This window comes from Dendrobates tinctorius, unplaced genomic scaffold (assembly GCF_039654945.1).
Source record: "Dendrobates tinctorius isolate UK_male_01 unplaced genomic scaffold, ASM3965494v1 ptg000022l, whole genome shotgun sequence".
NCBI classification, from domain to species: Eukaryota; Metazoa; Chordata; class Amphibia; order Anura; family Dendrobatidae; genus Dendrobates; species Dendrobates tinctorius.
The window spans coordinates 38770899-38796258 of NW_027361690.1; the positions used below are offsets into that span (position 1 = coordinate 38770899).

General features: G+C 42.2%; 1 protein-coding gene across 1 annotated transcript in view; it reads left to right on the plus strand.

The window, feature by feature from the left end:
* LOC141084133 (peptidyl-prolyl cis-trans isomerase FKBP8-like) overlaps positions 1 to 24389 on the plus strand; it is a 146970-nt gene extending 122581 nt beyond the window's left edge. Inside the window, exons 7-8 of the mRNA XM_073568605.1 lie at positions 13544 to 13690; positions 23635 to 24389. Coding sequence (XP_073424706.1) covers positions 13544 to 13690; positions 23635 to 23721 — 234 coding nt within the window. The 3' untranslated portion in view covers positions 23722 to 24389. The remainder of the gene's footprint in view (positions 1 to 13543; positions 13691 to 23634) is intronic.
* Positions 24390 to 25360: the final 971 nt, after the last annotated feature.

Below are 25360 nucleotides of genomic sequence, written 5' to 3' on the forward strand. Positions count from 1 at the left end.
CTTACCAGTGAAAGCTTTCCTTCCTAGCTTCTAAGAGACACTGTGCTGAATTAAAGATCGTTGCTGCCGCTGGAAATTGTTGCATGGTGTTTTTGGGTGTATGCTTTCCTTATTGTCCTATTACCATTTGGATGGTTCATTCCTTTTCATCCCTATATACCACTCAACTTTTGGTGTTTGTTTGCTTTTTCTTTATGTTTTGTCTTTGTGTCTTGTTTACCTTACATTCCTGTCCCATACCACATTGGGTGGGGGAGGGCACAGACCAGGGTTTAACAGGAGCATAGTACGGTCAGAGACTTGGGCCTCTCTACCTTCAAGAGTACCCCGGGAAAGGGATAGTTAGGGTCTCAGTTCCAGGGACAGTTTGAGGCCCCATTTCCTTTCCGAAGACCATCATAGCGTGACAATCGAAACACACAGCGAGGGCAACTAAGGAGGGCTACATGAAAAGCTTTTCAAGGTCCTAGAGTGGCTTAGCCACTCTCCAAACTTGTACCTAATAGAAAATCTTTGTTCAATGTTGCCCAGTGACAGCCCCGAAACCTGAAAGATCTGGTGAAGATCTGCATGGAGGAGTGGGCCACAATCCCGGCTGCAGTGTGTGCAAACTTGGTCAGGATTACTACAGGAAATATGTGACCTCTGTAATTGCAAACAAAGGTTTCTGTATCAAATATTATGTTCTGTTTTTCTGTTGTATCAAAGACTTATTTTATGCAATAAAATGCAAATTACTTATGTAAAAATCATACAATGTGATTTTCTTGATTTTATTTTTAAGATTCTGTCTCTCACAGTTGAAGTGTACCTACGATAAAAATTACAGTCTCCTCCATTCTTTGTAGGTGGGAAAACTTGCAAAATCAGCAGTGTATCAAATACTTATTTTCCCCACTATATTTATACATATTAACACATTTTTGGTATTGACGCAATCGTAACTAACAAACCTAGTTAACCTGACTTGGTTAACTCCTTCAGTGGATACCATAAAAAAAAACTTTGCAAAAAACTATGCTTTTCCATCATACCTCCAAACCAAAAGTGGAATAAAACACGATCAAAAAGACAAATGTAAACAAGAGTGGTATCGCTGAAAACGTCATCTTGTCTTGCAAAAAAAACAAGCCACAATAACGCTTCATCAGCGGAGAAATAAAAAAGTTATCTCAGTTAGCTCTCAGACTATAGTGATGCAAAAATAACTCTTTTCTATAAAATAGTTTTTATTGTGTAAGGCTACTTTCACACTTGCATTTTTTTGCTGCGCGTTTTTTGCGCACACAAACGCATGAAAAAAACGCATCATGCTTTTGTGTGCGTTTTTTGCGGGTTTTGGAGCATTTTTTTAAAAACGTATGCTTTTTTTGCGCATACGTGCGCATTACAATGCGCACGTATGCGCACCCATAGACTAGAATGGGTGTTTTGCTGTAAAAAAACGCATTGCGTGCGCCTGCGTTTTTTTGGGGAAATTCGGCCGCACAAAAAATGCAACAGGATGCATTTTGTGCGCCAGAGCACACACTACAAAAAAACGCATGTGCATACAAACGCGTACAAACGCATGTGTATGCGCACATATGCGCACCCATGTTAAAGTATAGGGAAAAAAACGCATGCTTTTTTTGCGCTAAAACACAGCGCAAAAAAATGCAAGTGTGAAACCAGCCTTAAAGTGGCAAAACACAGAAAAATATAGATGTGGTATCACTGTAATCGTACTGACCTGAACAATAAAATTGCCTTATCACTTTTATCACACAAAACAAAATACTTCCTGAATTACTGGATTTTGTTCATTTTGCCTCCCAAAAATTGGAAGATAACGATCAAAAAATGTTATGTGCCCAAAAATAGTACCTATAAAAACGTCAACAAGCCTTCACATGACACTGTCAGTGGAAATATATCAAAGTGATAGCTCTCAAAATATGGTAATCCAACAAAAAGCGTCTGTGGAGAAACGGGGGGGTCGGCGGGTGCCCAGGTCCACTAGCTGGGACCGCATAGACCAGGGATCATCTTGCCGAAGGCCTGCTCTACCTTTAACGTGGGCATAATGCTACTCAGACAACACAGGGTGAGGGGGGTGAGGGTAAAACAGTGTGGCAATGCTTTATTGAACAATAAAGCAGGCAGATAACACATAGAACAGTCCCAGCAAAATACCCTAAGATGGTGCACATTAGAGTCTCACCCCTCCGCTGACGCGCCAGGATAATTGCAGCTGTAACTTCAAAGCTCTCAGGGTCAGCTACCCCACCTGTGGCATGCACACAGATAGGAGGTAACAAAAGCGTAGGGAGATAACAGTCCATTCAGGGACAAGGCCAGTTGACCCGAAGGTCACAACCTGGTTTCTCTGACCATCTCCATGGAGTCAGGTGACCGCCGTATCCCAGTCCTGGCTTTCTCCAAACATATCGATGGTTCAGTAATGGTCAATGGAGCAACCGGGGTAGAGAACCCCTAAGTTGTTTGGAATGATAGATCCGTGTCCCTCATGATGGAACCATGATGCATTGGCTGCTGTCCTGTCTCTGGTCCTTTTGATGTATGACTGTCTTGGCAGAATCTCTGGCTGTCTCTCTCTGTCTCTCTGTTTCTGAGTCTCTGTCTGCCAGAGAGGCATATCACTTATTTTTATGTTTAACAAGTGTCCTTCAATTCAGCATCACAGATAAGGGGATAAGGGGAAGAATGGTGATGACCAAGTCGTATTGATTGATTATGCAATCTATTTGCATAGATTTTCCTCCTCTGTTTTAAAAATCAACAAAATACCTGGCCTAGAAATTAATTAATTAGCATATCTGTAAACATGACTAGTTATCAAGGATAAGTGCACAATACAAGCCAATATTACAAGCAAAAGTCTGTTTTCTTGACCAACACATAAACTCAAAAGCCAACATACAGATAACAGTCTATTCTTCTTGGTTTGCTAAAAATTGTCGTCTGGGTAATTAATACACAATGCTTTGTCTCCACAGCGTCTTTTAGTGTGTGACAGCAGCCAAACATGAAAAATTTATATAAATCTGGTATCGCTGTAATTGCACCGAAACGAAAAATAAAGTCGTATAATCACTTTTTATACCTTACAAGGAATGCTGTAAAAATAAATAAAACCAATTCTTCACCTGCTGTTGATTTTTTCATTCTGCCTCCCAAAGATTGCAGTAAGGCTCGGCAGACATTTATCTTGCGCTGTACAGTGGGCGCTTACACTGGGGATTCTGTGTAAATCTCTGAAATTCGTGATTCAGATAAAACCCCCAGCAGAAGATTTCCTATTCCTATAATGAGGCATATGGAGTCACTGTGGACAATGTCTGGTTTGTGATCCGGTCGTGTCTGTCTTCTTCAGCGTGTGGTCCGCCACAGTTTTGTGCACCTCTGAAAAGAAGGACACCGCTGAACAGAGGCCAGATGGAGTCCAGAGTAACTCAGTTGCCTCTTTATAGTGAATAGATTTCTCGTGGGGTTTCATCTGAATCACATCATTGAGAGATTTAGATGTAAGCCCTGATGTACGTGCCCAGCACAGTGCGCAGGATAAATGTGACCAAAATGTTATGTAAAATGTTCCCAATAAAATCTTCAACTCAATCCACAAAAAAAGAAAGTCCACACCCAGGTCTGTCTTCTGTTGACAGAAATATAGGGGGCTTCCATGTTACTGGTAGTACAAAGGCTCTGGAAAAGCGAATGGCTCCTTACCCACCAAAAGAAATCTAGCGAATTCTGCGCTCCCAAATCCAAATGCCCCTCTTCCTTCTGAGCCCCACAGTGTGTCTAAACCACATTTAAAGTTCACATGCATTTCTGTAGCAATGAGAGCACACTTACTTTGCGGGTGTATGTCTCCAGAAGCACGAGGTGTGGGCACTAACATATATGGGCACTACAATATATGGTCACTGCAATGTACTGGTCATTACAACTTTCACTCAGCAGCATCCACTACTGCTTGTTTCTGGAAAACACACATGGTGTCAAAATCATCTCTACATCTGTAGATGAATTCCCAGAGGGGTGTAATTTCCAAACATGGCGTCACTTGAGGGGGGATTCTGCTGTTTTGGAACTTAGGGGCTCTGTCTATAGAGTCCACAAACTATTCTGTGATAATTTGTTCTCTAGGAGTCAAATAGTGCTCCTTCCCTCCCGATTTGTACTGTGTAGCTAAGCAGTACTGTACAGCCACATTTGGGGTATTGCCACATTCAGCAGAAATTGTGTGACAAATCTTGGTGGCATTTTAACCAATTTTCCAGTGTGAAAATGTAAAATCTGGGGTAAAGAAAATGTTTCATGGTAAAAATGTAATAGTTTTTTCTTCACTACCCAATGGTATAAAATTCTGTGACACACCCATTGTGTTAATATGATTATTGCACCCTTAGATGAATTCATTGAGAGGTGTTGTTTTTAAAATGGGATAACTTGGGGGGGTTCCCCTGTTCTTGCACCTCAAGGGCTTTCCCAGTGGGTTATGGCACGCACAAACCATAACAGCCAAATCTGCACTACAACATGGAGCTCCTTCCCGTCTCAGCTTTCCACTGTGCCTAAAAAGTAGTTTCCAATTACATGTATGGTATTGGCACACTAAGAAGAAATTGCACAACAAGCTGTGTGATTCATTTTTCCCTATTAGCCCTTATAAAAATAAAAAACGTGGGGCTACAACATTATGGTGGTATTATTGAATTTATTCTTTCTTAACTGCTTAATGGTATAAAATTCTGAGGCACATGTTGAGTCAGTATGCTCACTATATCTGTAGATGAATTCATTGAGAGGTATAGTTTGTAAAATGGGGTCATTTATGGGGAGATTCTGTTGTTCCGGCACCTTAGGGGCTCTGCCAATGTGACATGGTACCCTTAAACCATTCCAGCAAAATCTGAACTCCAATATGTTGCTCCTTCCCTTCTAGGCTTCCACTGTGCCTCAAATGTAGCTTTCGACCAAGCATTTTCCATTGACTCAGCCCAATGTTACATAACTCTGTGAATCACCTGAGATTTAAAAATGCTTACTACACCCATAGATGAATTCCTCAAGAGGTGTAGTTTCCAAAATGGGATCACTTGTGTGGGTTTCTGCTGTTTTGGCATGCCAGGGGCTCTTCAAATGTGACAAGGCATCCGCAATTTTTTTCTAGCCAAAATTGTGCAGAATTCAATTGACTCATCTCTGCTTCCGAGCCCTGCTGTGCTTCCAAACAGTAGTTTTACACCACATATTGGGTATCAGTGTAAATTGCACAACAAATTGTATGGTTCATATTTTCCTGTTACCCTTGTGAAAATGAATAATTTGGGGATAAATCAATATTTTGATGGCGAAAATAAAAATTTTCATTTTTTCCTTCCACATTTCTTTAACCCCTTACCTACAATTGACGTAATATTCTGTCCATGTGAACATGGACCTAATTACCATGGACGGAATATTACGTCATCGCGATCAGCGGCGCCCACGTGGTGAGCGCCGCTGATCGCGGCCGAGTGTCAGCTAATTATCATAGCTGACACCCGGCACAATGTGTCAGGGGAGGTCACGGACCGCCCCCGACACGTTAACCCCTTGCACACCGCGATCAAACACGATTGCGGTGTACCGGGGGTTAAAGGGAAGCATCGGCAGGGAGGGGGCTCCCTCCTTGCTTCCCTGAGCCCCCCACGGCAGCGCAATGTGCAGCGCTGCTGCGGGGGGGCTCCTTTCCTGCAGGTCCCCGGATCCAATATGGCGACGGGGACCTCCGGGGGCCTGCAGGAAGCTGGCTTCCTCAGTGCCTGCAAAGCGCAGGCATGAGGAAGCCTGTGCAGTGCCTGTGACAGATCGCTGATCTGTCACAGTGATCTGTGATGTGACAGATCAGCGATCTGTCACAGGACAGTTATGTCCCCCCTGGGACATTGTAATAAAGTTAAAAAAAATAAAAAAAAGTGTAAAAATAATTTTTAAAAAATCGCCAAATAAATTAGAAAAAAAAAAAAAATATTCCCCAATAAATTCATTTTTTGGAAATAAAAAAAAAAAAAACAATAAAAGTACACATATTTGGTATCGCCGCGTCCGTAACGACCCGCCCTATAAAACTGTCCCAATAGTTAACCCCTTAAGCGAACCCCTTAAAAAATAAAAATAAAAAGCGAAGCAAAAAATAATGATTTATTATCATACCGCCGAGCAAAAAGTGCAATAACGCGCGATCAAAAAGACGCATATAAATATCCATGGTACCGCTGAAAACGTCATCTTGTCCCACAAAAAACGAGCTGCCATACAGCATCATCAGCGAAAAAATAAAAAAGTTATAGCTCGCAGAATAAAGCGATGCAAAAATAATTATTTTTTATATGAAATTGTTTTCATTGCATAAAAGCGCCAAAACATAAAAAAAGACCTAAATGAGGTATCGCTGTAACCGTACTGATCCGAAGAATAAAACCGCCTTATAAATTTTACCACACCTGGAACGGCGCAAGCGCACCACCCAAAAGAAATTCATGAAACGCTGGTTTTTGTAAATTCTGCGTCCCAAAAAACGAAATAAAAAGCGATCAAAAAATGTCACATGCCCGAACATGATACCAATAAAAGCGTCAACTTGTCCCGCAAAAAATAAGACCTCACATGACTCGGTGGGTCAAAATATGGAAAAATTATAGCTCTCAATATGTGGTGATGCAAAAACTATTTTTACAATAAAAAGCGTCTTTTAGCGTGTGACAGCTGCCAAACATAAAAACCGCCATAAATAGTAAATCAAACCCCCCGTTATCACCCCCTTAGTTAGGGAAAAATAATAAAATTAAAAAAATGTATTTATTTCCATTTTCCCATTAGGGTTAGGGCTAGGGCTAGGGTTAGGGCTAGGGTTAGGGTTAGAATTGGGGGTTTCCACTATTTGCGCACATCAGGTGCTCTCCAAACGCAACATGGCGTCTGATCTCAATTCTAGCCAATTCTGCGTTGAAAAAGTCAAATGGTGCTCCTTCCCTTCCAAGCTCTGCCATGCACCCAAACAGTGTTTTACCCCCTCATATGGGGTATCAGCCTACTCAGGACAATTTGCAAAACAACTTTTGGGGTCCTATTTCTCCTGTTGCCCTTAGGAAAATAAAAATTTTGGGGCAAAAATATCATTTTTGTGGAAAAAATTGTTTTGTTATTTTCACGCCTGGGCGTTATAAACTTTTGTGAAGCACTTGGGGGTTCAAAGTTCTCACCACACATCTAGATAAGTTCCTTGGGGGGTCTAGTTTCCAAAATGGGGTCATTTGTCGGGGGTTTCCACTGTTTTGGTACATCAGGGGCTTTCCAAACGCGACATGGTGTCCGATCTCAATTCCAGCCAAAAAAGTCAAATGGCGCTGCTTCCCTTCCGAGCTCTGCCATGCACCCAAATAGTTATTTACACCCACATATGGGGTATCAGCGTACTCAGGACAAATTGCACAATAACTTTTAGGGTCCTGTTACCCTTGGGAAAATAAAAATTGGGGGTGAAAAGATCATTTTGTGGAAAAAATATGATTTTTTAATTGTACCGCTGTACATTATAAACTTCTGTGAAGCCCTTGTGGGTTCAAAGTTCTCACCACATATCTAAATAAGTTCCTTAGGGGGTCTAGTTTCAAAAATGGGGTCACTTGTGGGGGGTTTCCACTGTTTAAGTACATCAGGGGCTCTCCAAACGCGACATGGCGTCCGATCAGAATTCCAGCCAATTTTGCATTGAAAAAGTCAAACGGCGCTCCTTCCCTTCTGAGCTCTGCCATGCGCCGAAACAGTGGTTCCCCCCACATATCAGGTATCAGCGTGCTCAGGACAAATTGCACAATAATTTTTGCAGTCCAATTTCTCCTGTTACACTTGGTAAAATAAAAAAAATTGAACCTGAAGTAATTTTTTTTGTGAAAAAAAGTTAAATGTTAATTTTTTTTAAATATTCAAAAAATTCCTGTGACGCACCTGAAGGGTTAATAAACTCCTTCAATGTGGTTTTAAGCACCATAAGGGGTGCAGTTTTTAGAATGGTGTCACTTTTGGGTATTTTCTATCATATAGACCCCTCAAAGTGGCTTCAAATGTGATGTGGTCCGTAAAAATGGTGTTGCAAAAATGAGAGATCGCTGGTCAACTTTTAACCCTTATATCTTACTAACAAATAAAAATTTTGATTCCAAAATTGTGCTGATGTAAAGTAAACATGTTTCAAATGTTACTTACTAACTTTTTTGTGTGCCATATCTCTGTGATTTAAGGGCATAAAAATTCAAAGTTGGAAAATTGCGGAATTTTCAAAATTTTCGCCAAATTTCCGTTTTTCTCACAAATAAACGCAAGATATATGAATGAAATTTTACCACTAACATGAAGTACAATATGTCATGAGAAAACAATGTCAGAATCACCGGGATCCATGGAAGCGTTTCAGAGTTATTACCTCATAAAGGGACAGTGGTCAGAATTGTAAAAATTGGCCCGGTAGTTAACGTGCAAACCACCCTTGGTAGTGAAGGGGTTAATTCAGGTGAAGTCCCTAAAAGGTTTATACAGTTCTTGAACATGGCTTTGAGCACTTTGAGTGGTGCCGTTTTTAAAATAGTGTCACTTTTGAGTATTTTCCATCACATAGGGCCCTCAAAATCACTTCAAAATGGATGTGGTCCCTAAAAAATTCGGTTTTGTAAATTTTGTTAGAAAAATAAAAAATTGCTGATAAATTTTCAATCCTTCTTACTTCCTAGCAAAAAATAATATGTTTCAAAATGATGCTGATGTGAAGTAGACATGTGGTAAATGTTAGTTATTTGCTATTTGGCTTAAGGACATAAAATTTAAAAGTAAAAAAAAATTGCAACATTTTCAATTTTTTTGTCAAATTTTCGATTTTTTATAAATAAACAAAAATCATATGGACCTACATTTACCACTAATATGAAGTGCAACATGTCACGATAAAACACTCTCAGAATCAGTGTGATACATTGAAGTATTCCAGAGTTATTACCTCATAAAGTGACAGTGGTCAGAATTGAAAAAAATTGCCTGGTCAGGAAGGTGAAACCAGGCCTTGGGGGTGAAGGGGTTTGGTATGGATAAGCGATCCATATGAACGACCACCAATATTTTATAAATGGGGGACCCTCAAAAGCCAGTGAAATAGTGGATCTTTCATTGATCACACAGATATTGTTACAATTGTTTCATGACTTTTTTGTTATTTAAACAGTTTCTGGCAGTGTTCCTAGAATTTCTTCCATAGACAACTACAGTTACATTTTTAATTCTGTATTTTTTTTCAACATTTAAACCATTAAAGAAGTTGCCCTCAATTTTTTATATTAAAAAATTGACTACTGATAGTCTGAAAAAAAAACAATTAAACATACAGTATATTCATCTACAGGACCCCTGGCTATCCTTGTTACTAATGTCCATGTACCCCCAAGTCTTTCTTCTTTTTTCTTTTAGCGAATGACATTATATGATCACTGAATTAAATCAGCAGCCACTGATTGGTTGCAGCAATCACGGTCTATTCAAACCAGAAGAGGCAGTCTCTTAACCCTTTCTTCTGGCTCAGAGGACACTTGAATGCAACAGTTGTCATGTGCTGTCCGCCGACATAAGAGGAAGCAAGAAGACTGGTATGGGGCATGGGCAGCAAGAACGAGAAATGGGAAGGGTCAGTAAGTGAGAATGTTTTTTTTTCTATACTTAAACACCATATACCCAATTCTAAAATAATGAGGTTGAGGATAACCTGCGAAAAGAAAACCATAGATGTGGCATAATGCAATTTTTTAAAGATTGAACAATTTCTAAAAAAGTAAACGTGACTTTGCTTTTCTTTTCTTTTTTTTTTTAGAAAATCCATTAAAATTGTGTAAATAGTGGACAACACAGGTCTTAGGGAGCACAAAAATGGAGATTGAAAACCTCAGCAAAAAGTACACAAGTGATTGTAGAGACATTACAACATTCGAAACCTTTGTGGATAAATCTATTATGATTAGGTTTAGTAATAATATGTTGGTAATATTTATTCAATGTGTACTGCAAAAAAGAATATTGTTTAGTGCTCCCTTTATTTTTTTGAGCAGTATATGTTTCTGGTATAGATATTGGGGGGGTTATGCTTTGGTCTATTTTTCTGTCTATAACTGTTTTTGTGACTCAGTGCAAAAAGTTGCACGTTTTTCAAAATGTTGACAAAAAATTGAAGACTCCACATGGAATCACTCCAAGAGTACATTTGTGACAAATTTTGTGACTATTTGAAACATCACAAGTAATGAATTGGGTAAAAACATCTGGAAATTCTAAACTCAGCCTATAGTGCTGAAGTAAAAAAATAAAAATACTAGAATGCTGTAGATAAGCCCCCAATCTAAAGGGGGCTTTACACATAGCGATATCGCTAAAGCTTCACCGATTTTGTGACGCAGCAGCGATATCGCTACATGTGATACTTACCTCCGACCAGCTCCCCCGCTGGCTATCGCTGATCGCGCAAGATCATCCATATCCATTTTTCGGCGGCGGCTTCCTGCTGGCGTTGACGAGCGAGCTATTGATGCGGGCAGAAGATGGCGGTCATCGCTTCGTCTGAAAGGTAAGTACGACCGCCGAGCATCGCTACATCGCTGGTGAGATCTGCCTGTGTGGCAGCTCACTAGCGACCATTTAGCGATGCACCAGCGATCCTGACTGGGTCGTATCGTTGTCGGGATCGCTGGTGCATCGCTAAATGTAAAGGGGCCTTAACCTGAAAGAGAACAAAAACAAGTTTTATTATACTCACCCGGGGAGGCGGTCAGGTCCGGTGGGCATCACAGGTCCGAGTCCGGCACCTCCCATCTTCATGCAATCGCGTCATCTTCCTTGCTTCTTGTCGTGTCTCCTGCGCAGGCGTACTGATCTGCCCTGTTGAGGGCCGGGTATTAAGATGCGAGACTTGTCCGAGTTTCTCGCATGTGAGTATGAGCCCTTAGAGAGACTTTTACAAATTGCGATGATGACACAAATGATGGCGCCGATGGATTTCCTTTCTGTTTCATTTTCCGTTGTAAACCTGCCTGGCGAATAACAAATGATAGTTCACTCATCTATTGTTCCAAATTTTGTGAATAGTGCTACAATACAGTGCAGGTAATCCAGGGGCATTGCTTTGGTCTTAAGAAATAAATATTCCTTTTTGCAAATATGAAATTCACTTGTCAGCATCACATCCCTCCTTGCAGACTATAATGTAAACTGTATCTAGAGGGGAAATGAACGATTGCAAGAATGATTTTTGTACAAAACCATTAAGGTAATTGCAACTCGTAAGGGTAGTAAACAAGCACTGATTAGCAATACCATTGATTGACACTTGCCTAAAGCGATTCATCTGCCAATGTAAAGGAGTGCTTGAGACAGGGAAATTAGATTGCGAGATTCATGTAAGCGCGTTTGGGTCGCCCTCCCAGGGCTCTGGGGTACTCGGTACCGGGCCGGTATCAGTGGGATGTGTCACAGCAGCGGTGACCCGGACCGTGGCCCTGGGCACCCAAGTAATAGGAAGATGTGAATGTAGTTAATGGAATAGTTTGTGACGCCACCTGTGGTGTTCGGCAAGGGAGGTGTTAAGCCGACGCTGCAGACAGATCCTCCGGGACAGATGGTGTGGTGCAGCAATAATGCTATAGCCCTCTACAGGCAGGGCTGTTGTCCCAGGGCAGTGTAGATGTGGTAGAGACACTTAGATGGTGCAGTGTTTGGCGCAGGGGATGTAGCAGTGCCAGGTGGACGGACGCAGGAAGGAATGGAGGACACCAGGGCATGTAGTTCCAAAGCTTTACTCACAGTCTGTAGTGCCCACTTCGGTGCCGTGTCCTCCGGGTTAGGGACTCAGTCAACCTCCAGGCAAGATGGAAAGCTCCCTTCCAACACTCCACCAACTTATGTGCCATTTCTGAATGTCTCCTCTATAGCGCCTTTAAGTGTGAAGATCTCCTAGTACTGAGTTACACTAGAGTTCCTCCTGACAGATGTTCCCAAGAACTCTACTTGTACGGCAGACAGCTGTAGCCTGCTTCGGGGACTCTCTACTCCTGAGTCCCGGCTCTCTATCCGTGTTGCTGTTGTGCCCCTAAGTCTTAGATGGGAGTAGTGCATTTACAGCTCACTACTCCACCGGTGTCTGCTGCAGAACCATTAGTGTCCATACAACCTCGGGGACCGGGCCCCGGCCTTGCGCTTAGAACTTCTAGGCAGGGTTCTTCCTCTAACCCATGTCCTCTGTGTTCCTTTTCACTCCTACGTTCCGTACTTGTCTTTCCCTTCTATGGAAGCTCCGGCTTCGGTTCAATGTCCTTCTCCTTCTTTCCTTTCCCGTGCCAGCTGGCTCAGATCACTGAGGCAGCTGCAGCACTCCTTCCTCCATCCCTCTTCCAGGGATCCCCACTCTTCTCCGAGTGGCTTAACTGAACTCTAACTGAACTCAACTCAACTCAACTCCACTGAACCCAATCCTAAAACATGCCGCTCTTTTATATGTATTCTCAACTCCACCCACCTCCCAGCACGTTTAGTGTTCCAAGCAGGGAACCACCAAAGGTGCTCTGCTTCTCTCTAAGCAAGGAGCCGCAATGTGGTTTTGCTGAACTACTCTATTGTGTGGGGTGCGAGTGTTGGAGCGTGGTCAGGAGCTTCCAACTTACCTGGATGGTGGGGCACCACACCTTAGGAGAAGGTGCAGTACCTCTGTGGCGACTGAGCCTCAGGGGCGCCACACATTTTCTTAACAGCAATGGTTTACATCGCTGGTATATGCAAACAATGAGCAAATATATACTTCAACATACTTATAGCTTTCAGAGGCTAAAGTGCTGTCCTGGAGGCTTACTGATTCCTTGCGCTCCTTTTGATGAGGATGAACAAATGAGATGTTTAATTATTGCCTGGTAAACACATTTTTCACCCTTGTTGTCCTTTAAGCATCTTATTTTTTGTGAGAAATCAAAAGCTTGATTTGTCACTCTTTGGATTCTTTCCAAAAACAGTAACCTGACTAATAAGTGTGACATTGACTTAATGGCACAAACCATATGCATGGGTATACTTAGAGTCTTAGCATTGTATGAATTCCTAAAGATAACATATATCAGATACACAGCATTGCACTTGTGTATGTGGAGGTACCAGCAGTAGATAGGATGGATCTGGTCCATATAAACATTACATACAATAGTATGATAGAGCATAAGAATGTTCAAGACCAATATGCCTAAAGGTTCTGTCTTTTCTTGCCATGCAAGCAGTATCACGAAAATATATCTATCAATCCTTCCATGCTGATCTGAATAATACTGCTAATGATAAAGCCAGAGTTTGTGTCATGGAAATATTTTTGAGATCTATTAAGCAATTTGGTAGATCACTCGACGACTAAGCGATAGTCTCTGGACATTATGATTTTTGTGCTGCCGAACGCACTATGACTAATACAATGAATGTTTCCTTTAAGGCAATTCATGCAGAGCTTTCCAGGCTTGTAAGGAGACAAAAAGGACAGCCTGAAATCACCAAATCCCCGGAGAGAACTAAACCCAAAGCTCATCTTAAGCTTAGAGATGACTTAAATCCGCTTATTCGTCACACCACTAAACAGAGGGTGAGTTGTGTCTCCACTGTAATACATAATCTTACGCTTAATGTTATAAGCTTGTTCTGAAAAATGACCGAAGATATGGGTGTCACTAAAAATACTACACAGATGAAATGGACCATAGTGCTCAGGTACATCCTTACATCCAAAGAGTCCCAAAAATAAGAATGAATGCAAAACAAGTAGCGACACTTGTGAATCTCTCTAATGAATGACAATAAGCTAAGATTTTTTTAAATATGTAGATTTCCCTGTAGGTCATGATTTTGAGTAAAACTGTATAAAAATGACTAAGATATAAATAATATCCCAAAAATGTATTCCACAGAGCTTCAATAAATAGAAGTGGAACATTACGTTTATATTTACTCATTTCATGAGGACTCTGGAAATAATTCTTTTAGATTGTGTATACTAGATGGAGGCCCGATGCTATCGCATCGGGAGGGCGGTAATGTCACGATGGGGGCAGGCTTTGCAGCTTTGAGAATGTCTCCCCCATGTGCTTACCCACCTATCCACTCTCTTTCCCCATGTGCTGACTTCTCCCATTTGTGCTCTCTTCTTTGACCTGTCTACCCCATGTGCTATCCCCCTTGTCTGCTGTCTCTCTCCTTCCTGTGCTGTGTTCTCCCCTCATGTGCTGTCCTGTTTGAGCTGTCTCCCCCCTGTGCTCTGTCTCTCTCACCCGTGTGTCTGACCGTGTAAAGAACATACCACAGCTCCTGAGCAGGGGAGGAAGCAAAAGACAATACTGACATTACAGCAGGAGATCGCAGAGGATACATTTTGTGAGGTAAAATATTGTTTAAAAATAGTCAGTGAAATATTTTAACTCACAAAATGAATCCTCTGTGTTCCCTGCTGTAATGTCAGTATTGTCTTTTGCTTCCTCCCCTGCCCAGGAGATGTGGTATGCTCTGTACACGGTCAGACACAGACAATTTTTAAAATGAACTTTCGTTCGTGGGAAAACCCCTTTAATGTGACCGGCTTCCTCTGCCTGCAGACACGTCACGCATCTGCCACTGGGATCAGCCGAATGATTCACTGCGCCCGCGTGGAATTCGTGCAGGCACAGTGCGACGGTGTTCTGCTGGTGGTACTGTGCAAGAGGCTGCGTGAGAGTGTGAGTCTGAGTGTATGAGTGTGAGAATGAGAGTGTGAGAGTAAGAGTGCGTGAGTGTGAGTTTGAATGTGAGTGTGTGTGTGAGTTTGTGTGTGTTGCGTACGGCATATAGAGTGAGTGTGTGTGTGATGCGACTGTTTTCCGCTGGTGGTACCGCGCAATAGGTTGGTACCACCAGCAGTTTCCATATTGAGACACCCATCACTTGGGTGTCCCAATATGGTGGTCGGTGAACTTCCTACAGTTGGAATTCTGGGATACGGTGACATCTGGACAAAACAGGAAATGAAAACATTACAAGGCTATCATATAGATATATACACAGGGGCATAACTACCGAGGTCTCAGCTGCGATGGGGCCCGGAGTGTTTAGGGGCCCACTCACCTGCCCACCCAGTCTAGCAAAGATGCAGAAAAAAAGAGAAACAGGGAGCGCAATAGTCAAGGACCCTACCACGTGACCAGGAGGGAGGCATCACTGGGCGTGCGTCACCGCAGGTCCTCCAGCCACATTAGGGGGAAGATGGATTGAAGGCAATTCTCATGCCGTGCAGGATTAACCCCTTCCCGACCTGTGACACAGCATATGCGTCATGAAAGTCGGTGCCAATCCAACCCATGACGCATACCCTGTGTCATGACTTCAAAGCCCCCCTGCGGGTCGGGTGACCGGGGTCAATGAAAGGTCACCTGACCCGCAGATACAGGGGGCTTTGTAATTCACCACAGGGGCATGGCTTCGCCCCCACGTGGCTATGATCGCTCTAATTGGCTGTTAAAAGTGAAACAGCCAATCAGAGCGATAGTAATATTTCATCAATGAAAATTGATGAAATATTACAATCCAGCCATGGCCGATGCTGCAGTAGCATCGGACATGGCTGGAGACACCGATTCGATCCCCCCCACCGGCGATCGCCCCCCTGCCACTGAATTACAACGGCGATCTGCCGCCGCTGTCATCATCTGCCCCCCCTCCCATTCCCTTCGCTCCCCACCAGCTTCCGATCCCCCTCCCCCCCGGTACCTTCTGAGTCCCCCTGTCGCTCCCGGTGTCCCGTGGGCCCGGATCATGGGCGCCACCATCTTGGAAAATGGCGGGCGCATGCGCAGTGCGCCCGCCCGAATCTGCCGGCTGCAGATTCCATTCTTTCATTTTTATCACTCTCATAGTGATCAAAATGAAATAAAAAGTAAATAAACCCCCAGATTATCACCCCCATAGGTAGGCACAACTAATAAAATAAAGAAAATATTTTTTATTTTTATTTTTCCATTAGGGTTAGGGTTAGGGTTGGAAAGAAGGTTAGGGTTGGAAAGAGGGTTAGGGTTGGAATTAGGGATAGGGTTGGAATTTGGGTTAGAATTAGGGTTAGGGTTGGAATTAGGGTTAGGGTTGGAATTAGGGTTGGAATTAGGGTTAGAATTAGGGTTACGGTTAGGCTTGTGGTTAGGGTTATGGTTAGGGTTGGGATTAGGATTAGGGGTGTGTTGGGGTTAGGGTTATGGTTAGGGATGTGTTGGGGTTAGGGCTGTGGTTAGGGGTGTGTTGGGGTTAGGGTTGAAGTTAGAATTGATGGGTTTCCACTGTTTTGGCACATCAGGGGGTCTCCAAACGCGACATGGTGCAACCATTTATTCCAGCCAATTTTGCGTTCAAAAAGTCAAACGGTGCTCCCTCCCTTCCAAGCCCCAAACAGTGGTTTACCACAACCTATGGGGTATCAGCGTACTCAGGAAAAATTACACAACAACTTTTGGGGACTAATTTCTCCTGTTACCCTTGGGAAAATAAAAAATTGGGGGCTAAGAAATTATTTTTGTGGAAAAAAAATGATTTTTTCATTTTCACGTCTCTGCATTATAAACTTCTGTGAAGCACTTGGGGGTTCAAAGTGCTCACAACAAATCTACATAAGTTCCTTGGAAGGTCTAGTTTCCAAAATGGGGTCACTTGTGGGGGGTTTCCACTGTTTAGGCACATCAGGGGCTCTGCAAATGTAATGACGACCACAGACTATTCCATCAAAGTCTGCATTTCAAAACGTCACTACTTCCATTCCGAGCCCTGACGTGTGCCCAAACAATGGTTCCCCCAGACATATGGGGTACCAGCGTACTCAGGACAAACTGGACAACAACCTTTGGGGTCCAATTTCTCCTGTTACCCTTGTGAAAATAAAAAATTGTGAGCTAAAAAATCATTTTTTGAGGAAAAAAAATGATTTTTTATTTTCATGGCTCTGCGTTATAATCTTCTGTGAAGCACTTGGGGGTTCAAAGTGCTCGCCACACATCTAGATAAGTTCCTTATGGGGTCTAGTTTCCAAAATGGGGTCACTTGTGGGCGGTTTCCACAGTTTAGGTACATCAAGGGCTCTGTAAATGTAACATGATACCCGCAGACCATTCCATCAAAGTCAGCATTTCAAAATGTCACTACTTCCCTTCCGAGCCCTGACGTGTGCTCATACAGTGGTCATCCCCCACATATGGGGTATCAGCGTACTCAGAACAAACTGGAAAGAGGAAAAGAATCATGCAAAAAAATAGGATCACCACACAGTATCAATAGGTAAAAACTGTGAGCAAATTTTATTAATGACAAGCCAAAAAACAGCACACATTTAAAAACATTTAAAACCTCCAAAAGATCATAAATGGACTCTCCAAAAGATGACAGAATATAACATAATAGATTTTAATATATCAGTAGACCGCAAATGCTGGAAGTGCACAGAAAAAAATAACTCTGAATAAATGCTGCTAGCATATAACCAACAATCTTAGATTATAAACCAGTGTAGCCCCCATATATGGAGCATGCAGTGCAAAAGTTAAACCCTGATTATTACCAAAGCTAAACGGCTGAATGCCACAAAAAAGGGGTTAATAGTGAATACACAATGATGCCCAATGCATCCTGCATGCTGGGCTACAGAAGCCGTATACGTCACCCTGTATAATAGTGATTAGGGGAACCAGTCAGTCTTCCCGTCATCTGAATAGCAGCGGTGCGGTCAGTGGTGATGTTAAGAGTCCATAAGAGAAACCCACGCGTATCGACACTTCTAAGTGTCTTTTTCAAGGTGAGCATTTTTTTTAACTCAGAACAAACTGGACAACAACTTTTGGGGTCCAATTTATCCTGTTACCCTTGTGGAAAAAAAATTGTGGGCTAAAAATAATTTTTTTTGAGGAAAAAAAATGATTTTTTATTTTCACTCCCGGGCGTTATAAACTTCTGTGAAGCACTTGGGGGTTCAAGGTGCTTACCACACATCTAGATAAGTTCCTTGGGGGGGTCTAGTTTCCAAAATGAGGTCACATGTGGGGGGTTTCCACTGTTTAGGCACACAGGGGCTCTGCAAATGTAACATGACGCCCGCAGACCATGCCATCAAAGTCAGCATTTCAAAATGTCACTACTTCCCTTTCGAGCCCCGACGTGTGCCCAAACAGTGGTTCCCCCCACATATGGGGTACCAGCATACTCAGGACAAACTGTACAACAACTTTTGGGGTCCAATTTCTCCTGTTACCCTTGTGAAAATAAAAAATTGTGGACTAAAAAATATTTTTTATTTTCACGGCTCTGCGTTATAAACTTCTGTGAAGCACCTGGGGGTTCAAAGTGCTCACTATGCATCTAGATAAGCTCCTTAGGGGGTCTATTTTCCAAAATGGGGTCATTTGTGGGGGAGCTCCAAAGTTTAGGCACATCAGGGGCTCTCCAAACACGACATGGTGTCCGCTAACGATTTGAGCTAATTTTAATTTCAAAAAGTCAAATGACGCTCCTTCCCTTCTGAGCCCTGCCGTGCGCCCAAACAGTGGTTCCCCCCCACATATTTTGTGCCAGCGTACTCAGGACAAACTGGACAACAACTTTTGTGGTCCAATTTCTCCTGTTACCCTTGTGAAAATAAAAAATAGCGTGCTAAAAAATCATTTTTAAGGAAAAAAAATGATTTTTTTATTTTCACTGCTCTACGTTATAAACTTTTGTGAAGCACTTGGGGGTTCAAAGTGCTCACTACACATCTAGATAAGTTCCTTAAGGGGTCTAGTTTCCAAAATGGTGTCACTTGTGAGGGAGCTCCAATGTTTAGGTACACAGGGGCTCTCCAAACGCGACATGGTGTCCGATAACGATTGGAGCTAATTTTCCATTCAAAAAGTCAAATGGTGCTCCTTCCCTTCCGGACCCTGCTGTGCGCCCAAACAGTGGTTTATGACCACATGTGAGGTATTGGTGTACTCAGGAGAAATTGCCCAACAAATTTTAGGATCCATTTTTCCTGTTACCCATGTGAAAATGAAAAAACTGAGGCTAAAAGATAATTTTTGTGAAAAAAAAGTACTTTTTTTTTTTACGGATCAATTTGTGAAGCACCTGGGGGTTCAAAGTGATCACTATGCCTCTAGATAAGTTCCTTGGGAGGTCTAGTTTCCAAAATGGGGTCAGTTGTGGGGAAGCTCCAGTGTTTAGGCGCACAGGGGCTCTCCAAACACGACATGGCAAGCGCTAAATATTCCAGCATATTTTCCATTCAAAAAGTTAAATGTGCTCCTTCCCTTCTGAGCCCTGCCGTGCGCCCAAACAGTGGTTTATGACCACATATGAGGTATCGGTGTACTCAGGAGAAATTGCCCAACAAATTTTAGGATCCATTTTATCCTGTTGCCCATGTGAAAATGAAATAAATTATGCTAAAAGAAAATTTGTGTTGGAAAAATTAAAATGTCCATTTTTTCATTCCACGTTTCTTTAGTTCCTGTGAAGCACCTGAAGGGTTAATAATCTTTTAGAATGTAGTTTTGAGTAGCTTGAGGGGTGCAGTTTTTAGAATGGTGTCACTTTAGGGTATTTTCTGCCATATAGACCCCTCAAAGTGACTTCAAATGTGAGGTGGTCCCTAAAAAAATGGTTTTGCAAATTTTGTTGTAAAAATGAGAAATCGCTGGTCAACTTTTAACCCTTATTACTTCCTAACAAAAAAAAATTGTTTCCAAAATTGTGCTAATGTAAAGCAGACATGTGGGAAATGTTATTTAATAACTATTTTGTGTCACATAACTCTCTAGTTTAACAGAATAAAAATTCAAAATTTGAAAATTGCGAAATTTTCGCCAAATTTCTGATTTTTTCACAAATAAATGCAAAAATGATCGACCTAAATTTACCACTAACATGAAGCCCAATATGTCACGAAAAAACAATCTCAGAATCGCTAGGATGTGTTGAAGTGTTCCAGAGTTATTACCTCATAAAGGGACACTGGTCAGAATTGCAAAAAATGGCCAGATCATTAAGGTCAAAATAGGCTGGGTCATGAAGGGTTTAATGAATGCAATCAAGTGATCCAACCTCGTGACCCGGAGAGAGGCGTGTCAGGCATATGTCACCGCAGGTCCATCAGGCAAACCGAAGCGAAGAACAGGCCGAAGGAAGCTCCCGTTGGGTGAGTGTGCGTGCTTGAGGCTGGCCAAATGTAAAGTTTTTAAGAGTATGACACATACCTCCCAACCTAGTGAGAAGCAGCTGACACGCCCCTTCTTGTATCAGGACACGCCCTCTCTGTCCTTTAGCTATTTTCACACATCCGGTGTGTGACGTCCGGCGGCGTGCGGCGAAAAGCCGGGCCGCCGGATCTGGCCTGCAACGGTGACACTGGATGTGTATGCGGCGTCTGATACGGCTCGTACATGATTTAAAGGAGCCGCAGGAGGAACATATACACCGGTGGACGAGAGAGGCAGCCGCTGAGAGAGACAGCTGCTGAAAGGGAGGGGAGGGGAGAGGGGGGTGGAGAGAGAGAGAGACATGTGGGGTTAACACTCAGTGTCCAGGCGATAGAATCTCTCTCTTGCCGGGCACTTGTGGGGTTAACCTCACAGAGAGATCTCTCTCTCTCACCCAGACACTGTGAGTGTTAACCCCACAAGTGCCCGGCGAGAGAGATCTCTCACAAGTGTCCGGGCGAGAGAGAGAGACTGCTATGTACCAGAGACTGCTATGTATCAGAGACTGCTGTGTACCAGAGACTGCTATGTACCAGAGACTGCTATGCACCAGAGACTCTGACATGTCAGATGTGGGCACTGGCCATAACACACATCCCGCATTTCTCCCAGGCACCGGCACTCATGTGTAAATGGTTTCTTTCAGCATGGCCGCCTTCCTTCCTAGTAGTCAGCAAAACAGGGTACTTAACATGGTACACAATATTCACCCTCTCGCCCGTTGCAAAAGACCCATGTCTATAGAGGCAATGCTGGCAATGAACATGGGGTTGCCACACAGCTCTTGAAAAGAAATCCTGGAGGTCATCTGTGGTACTGCAGTTGTAGAAATAAAAGTATAATGGAGGTTATAGAGGTTGTCACGTCACCTCCACTCCCCCACACATCACTGATAAATAATGGAGATTCTAATTCAATTTGGGTGTAAAATATTTTGGCATGGGGGGGCCCCATTTGAAAGTTCGCATCGGGGCCCATAACTTTGTAGTTACGCCACTGTAATATATATATATAAAATACAAAACGTGAATCTCATATATTATATAGAGTCATTACAAACAGAGTGATCTATTTCACGTGTTTATTTCTGTTAATGTTGATGATTATGGCTTACAGCCAATGAAAACCCAAAAGTGATTATCTCAGTAAATTAGAATACTTTATAACACCAGCTTGAAAAATGATTTTAAAATCTGAAATGTTGGCCTACTGAAATGTATGTTCAGTAAATGCCCTCAATACTTGGTTGGGGCTCCTTTTGCATCATTTATTGCATCAATGTGGCGTGGCATGGAGGCGATCAGTCTGTGGCACTGCAGAGGTGTTATGGAAGCTCAGGTTGCTTTGATAGCAGCCTTCAGCTCGTCTGCATTGTTGGGTCTGGTGTCTTTCATCTTCCTCTCTACAATACCCCATAGATTTTCAATAGGGTTAAGGTCAGGCGAGTTTGCTGGCCAATAAAGCACAGTGATACTTTTGTTTTTAAACCAGGCATTGGTACTTTTGGCAGTGTGGACAGGTGCCAAGTCCTGCTGGAGAATGAAATTTCCATCTCCAAATAGCTTGTCAGTAGAGGGAAGCATGAAGTGCTCTAACATTTCCTGGTAGACGGCTGTCCTGACTTTGGTCTTGATAAAACACAGTGGACCTACACCAGCAGATGACATGGCTCCCCAAACCATCACTGATTGTGGAAACTTCACACTAGACCTCAAGCAGCTGGGATTGTCTGTCTCTCCACTCTTCCTCCAGACTCTGGAGACCTTGATTTTCAAGGTCTAATGTGAAGTGAAACATGTTGGGGAGACTAGTGCTTTAATCATGTTTGTCCTATTCAGCCAATACCCCGGGGTGTCATCCTGTTTAAATGTCCTAACATATCCAAAGGACTAATATAGTCTTTAGGCAGAATAGTGACAATCTTTTAGTTTACACTTTTTGTGCACCCTTAGGCTGTGAGCCCACGTTGCGTTTTCTAAGCGTTTCCGCGGCACTTTTAGACGCGCGTTTCTGCCACGGAAACACTTAAAAAAAGCATCCCATGTTATCTTAATTGAATCCGCACATGTTGTGCTAATGGTGCGTTTTTTTCCGCTGCGGAAACGCTTAGCGGAAAAAAACGCAGCATGTTCGTTAATTTTGCGGAAACGCACACGCGTTTCCACATACATACATTTGTATTGCAAAAACGCATAGGAAAACGCATGATAAAACGCTTAACAAAAGTGTCAAAAACGCTTACAAAAGCGCGTCACAAAACGCATGCGTTTTCCCAAGAAGAGGGTGTGCGTTTCTGCTCAGGAATATTCTGCATCAAAAAAGCAACGTGGGCACATAGCCTTAATCTTTTAAGTGTTTCTCCCCAATTTGGGAATATATCCTTATAGGGTTACGCAGCACAAAATAGAGAAGAGTGGCAGAAACAAGGGAGCTCAGGGATTTGTACAACTTATTTAACTCAATTTTGTGAGTAAGTGCCAGATCTTCTTGATTTTGAATATCATGTATGTATTAAAAGATATCTCCAAAAGATATCACTATCTCTAATGGTTTTAATCTGGGAAAGGCCACCGTGTTATGTGCCCCTTTTGCTTAGAGCGCAGGGTGCCCACAAGCCACTTTGCTTTAGTTAGAGTAATTAGATAAAGGTTAACATCAGCAAAATAAGCACATTGGCGGGATAACGCATAGCTCTGGCTCTGCACTTCTCTGTAATTCCATCTGTAATAGTGACTGCCAACATTTTTTGTGCATAATAATTAAACATAAGGTATTTATATAAAAATCTCTATAGAGGAAACGAAGGTCCCAAAACTCTAACTTTGCAATATACCGAACATAGTATTATAGATTTGTGCAGTATCCGCATATTTAGGTTCGTATCAGATCATCATGTCCTCTGAGATCATGAAAACAAGCTTTGGAAAAGGTTCTACTGATCTCACAAGTCAATGCTATTCCATCCTAGGCACTAATATACTGCATATCTCATAGAACTTTAGGCTATAAACAAAAACCTAGAACTGCATTGGCAGCCATACAGTATGTCTAGAATAAAATCATAGATTCTCATGATCAGCAAGCTTGGGTCCTATAGTTGTGCTTTTTATGACCATGGCTAAGCATTAAGTATAGTAATTTGATGTTTTAATTGATTTCTTTAGGCTCTTCCAGCTATTGAGAGTTGTTAGATATTGGTAATGGTTTCCATTGTGTGAAGTAACCATATCAGTCATGTCTCATCTTGTCTTCAGTCTTGTCCTGGTAAATAACCTCTGTATTTCTGTGTCCTCAGGTAACCAACAGAATGGCGCTGATTGGAGCCGTGGTTGCAGCATTGCTAGGTTTACTGGCAACTTTCATCCTTGTGCAGGACACCTGAATCTTGAGAATCAGGATAATGTTCAGTTGCATTTTATGGTTACCATTGTCCATATGTGCAGATAATGTATGATGATGGAAGGCCTAATTTTACATTGACGCTGTGTCTAGAGTATTCTCAGTGACCACCTCTGCCACCACCTATGGAGCCAACAGGCAATGCTTGCCATACTCATAAGCAGAGGGAGGACTTTGGGGTTGAAAATGAAATTCAGACAAGAAGGCAACTTTCTTTTTATTCATATTCATGAGAGTGCTGATTGGGAAGAATTATATTCTGTTGTCCATGTTCCTAGCACTATAACATTTTATAAGGGTTTCCCTAATTGCTTACAGCGAATGTCCACTATTTAACTGTAGGATATTTTTAGTTCCAAAATAGTGTTCTGATTTTCTTTTCTAATAAATCTTTATAGTGGTCGGGGCGCTCCTATATTGATATAAAGATTCAAAGTCCCTACACAGACACAGAAATAATGCATAATTCATTGTTGGGATGTAGCCTCCACTAGAGGGACCCTTAGAACCTACTGAATACAAATTTGTTATTGACTGCAATGTGCAGCACAATGCACCAAGCTCTTACTATTAAAGTGGTTATCCAGCCTCTAAATATAAAGCAAACCTATAAGAATGCAGTAAAATGATAAAATAAATAATATACTCCGATTCTCTGTAGATCTCTTTACTTCCTGTTTGGTCCAGATCGATTTGTGACCACAGTGACAAATTGGTGATCACCACTGCAGCAGTGATTGGCTACACATGTATGTAAGAGGACGTACAGAAACTGGCTCTGTACTAAGTGCTTGGTTTAGACTAGGGGTTAACAAATCATTTTCCCAAGGGATCATAAGAGAGATTGTGACTGTTGTAGAGGGCCGAACCAATTGGCCAAACTTAATTATGATCATTATTACTGTTTTATATTTAATTGTATCACTTCATATTGAACAGAATTTATTTTGGTGACTCGCTGTTACTGATAATACATGTTACTATACGGCCTATTGCAACATGTACAGTATCTTACCAGTAGCAGCTACTCAACACCATATAATATACTGTTTTTTATAAAGTTTACATAAAGCAGCAAATCATACTACTCCTGTTATTCAGCCCTTATATTATAATTAACAGCTCCTAACACAATATGCTGCCTCTGAAACGTGGGCCAGGGCTGTAGTTGTGGCTAACAGTGGCAATTCTGTCACACGCTGGCCTCCCGCCACAGCAACACACTGTCCCTTCTGTAGTGCACTTACTTGTAAGGCAGGGTTCTCTCTGAACTGCTGGACCTTCTTTCACTTCAGCACTACACAATGACAGTCAGAGTCTAAATCCAGTTTTAACAAAACAACTTTACTCAGTTCGTCCAGTTTAGTCACAGAAACAGCACAAGATTCTTTGCAGAACATCACCATTCTGTTCCCTGTGCTGTCCCTTCTCCAGGAATATCACAGGGTCGTACCCTCTCCTTCGGTACCGCAGCTTCCTGACTGGTCAGACTGACCTGCTTCAGGAGTTCCCCGCCCGCTTCCCTCTCCGTAGGTGAAGTTGAAGGATGGCTCTTCCATTCCTTACTAGGTTGTAGACCTCGGACATTTAGGGTGGTTCTCACAAAGTTAGCTGCTACCATT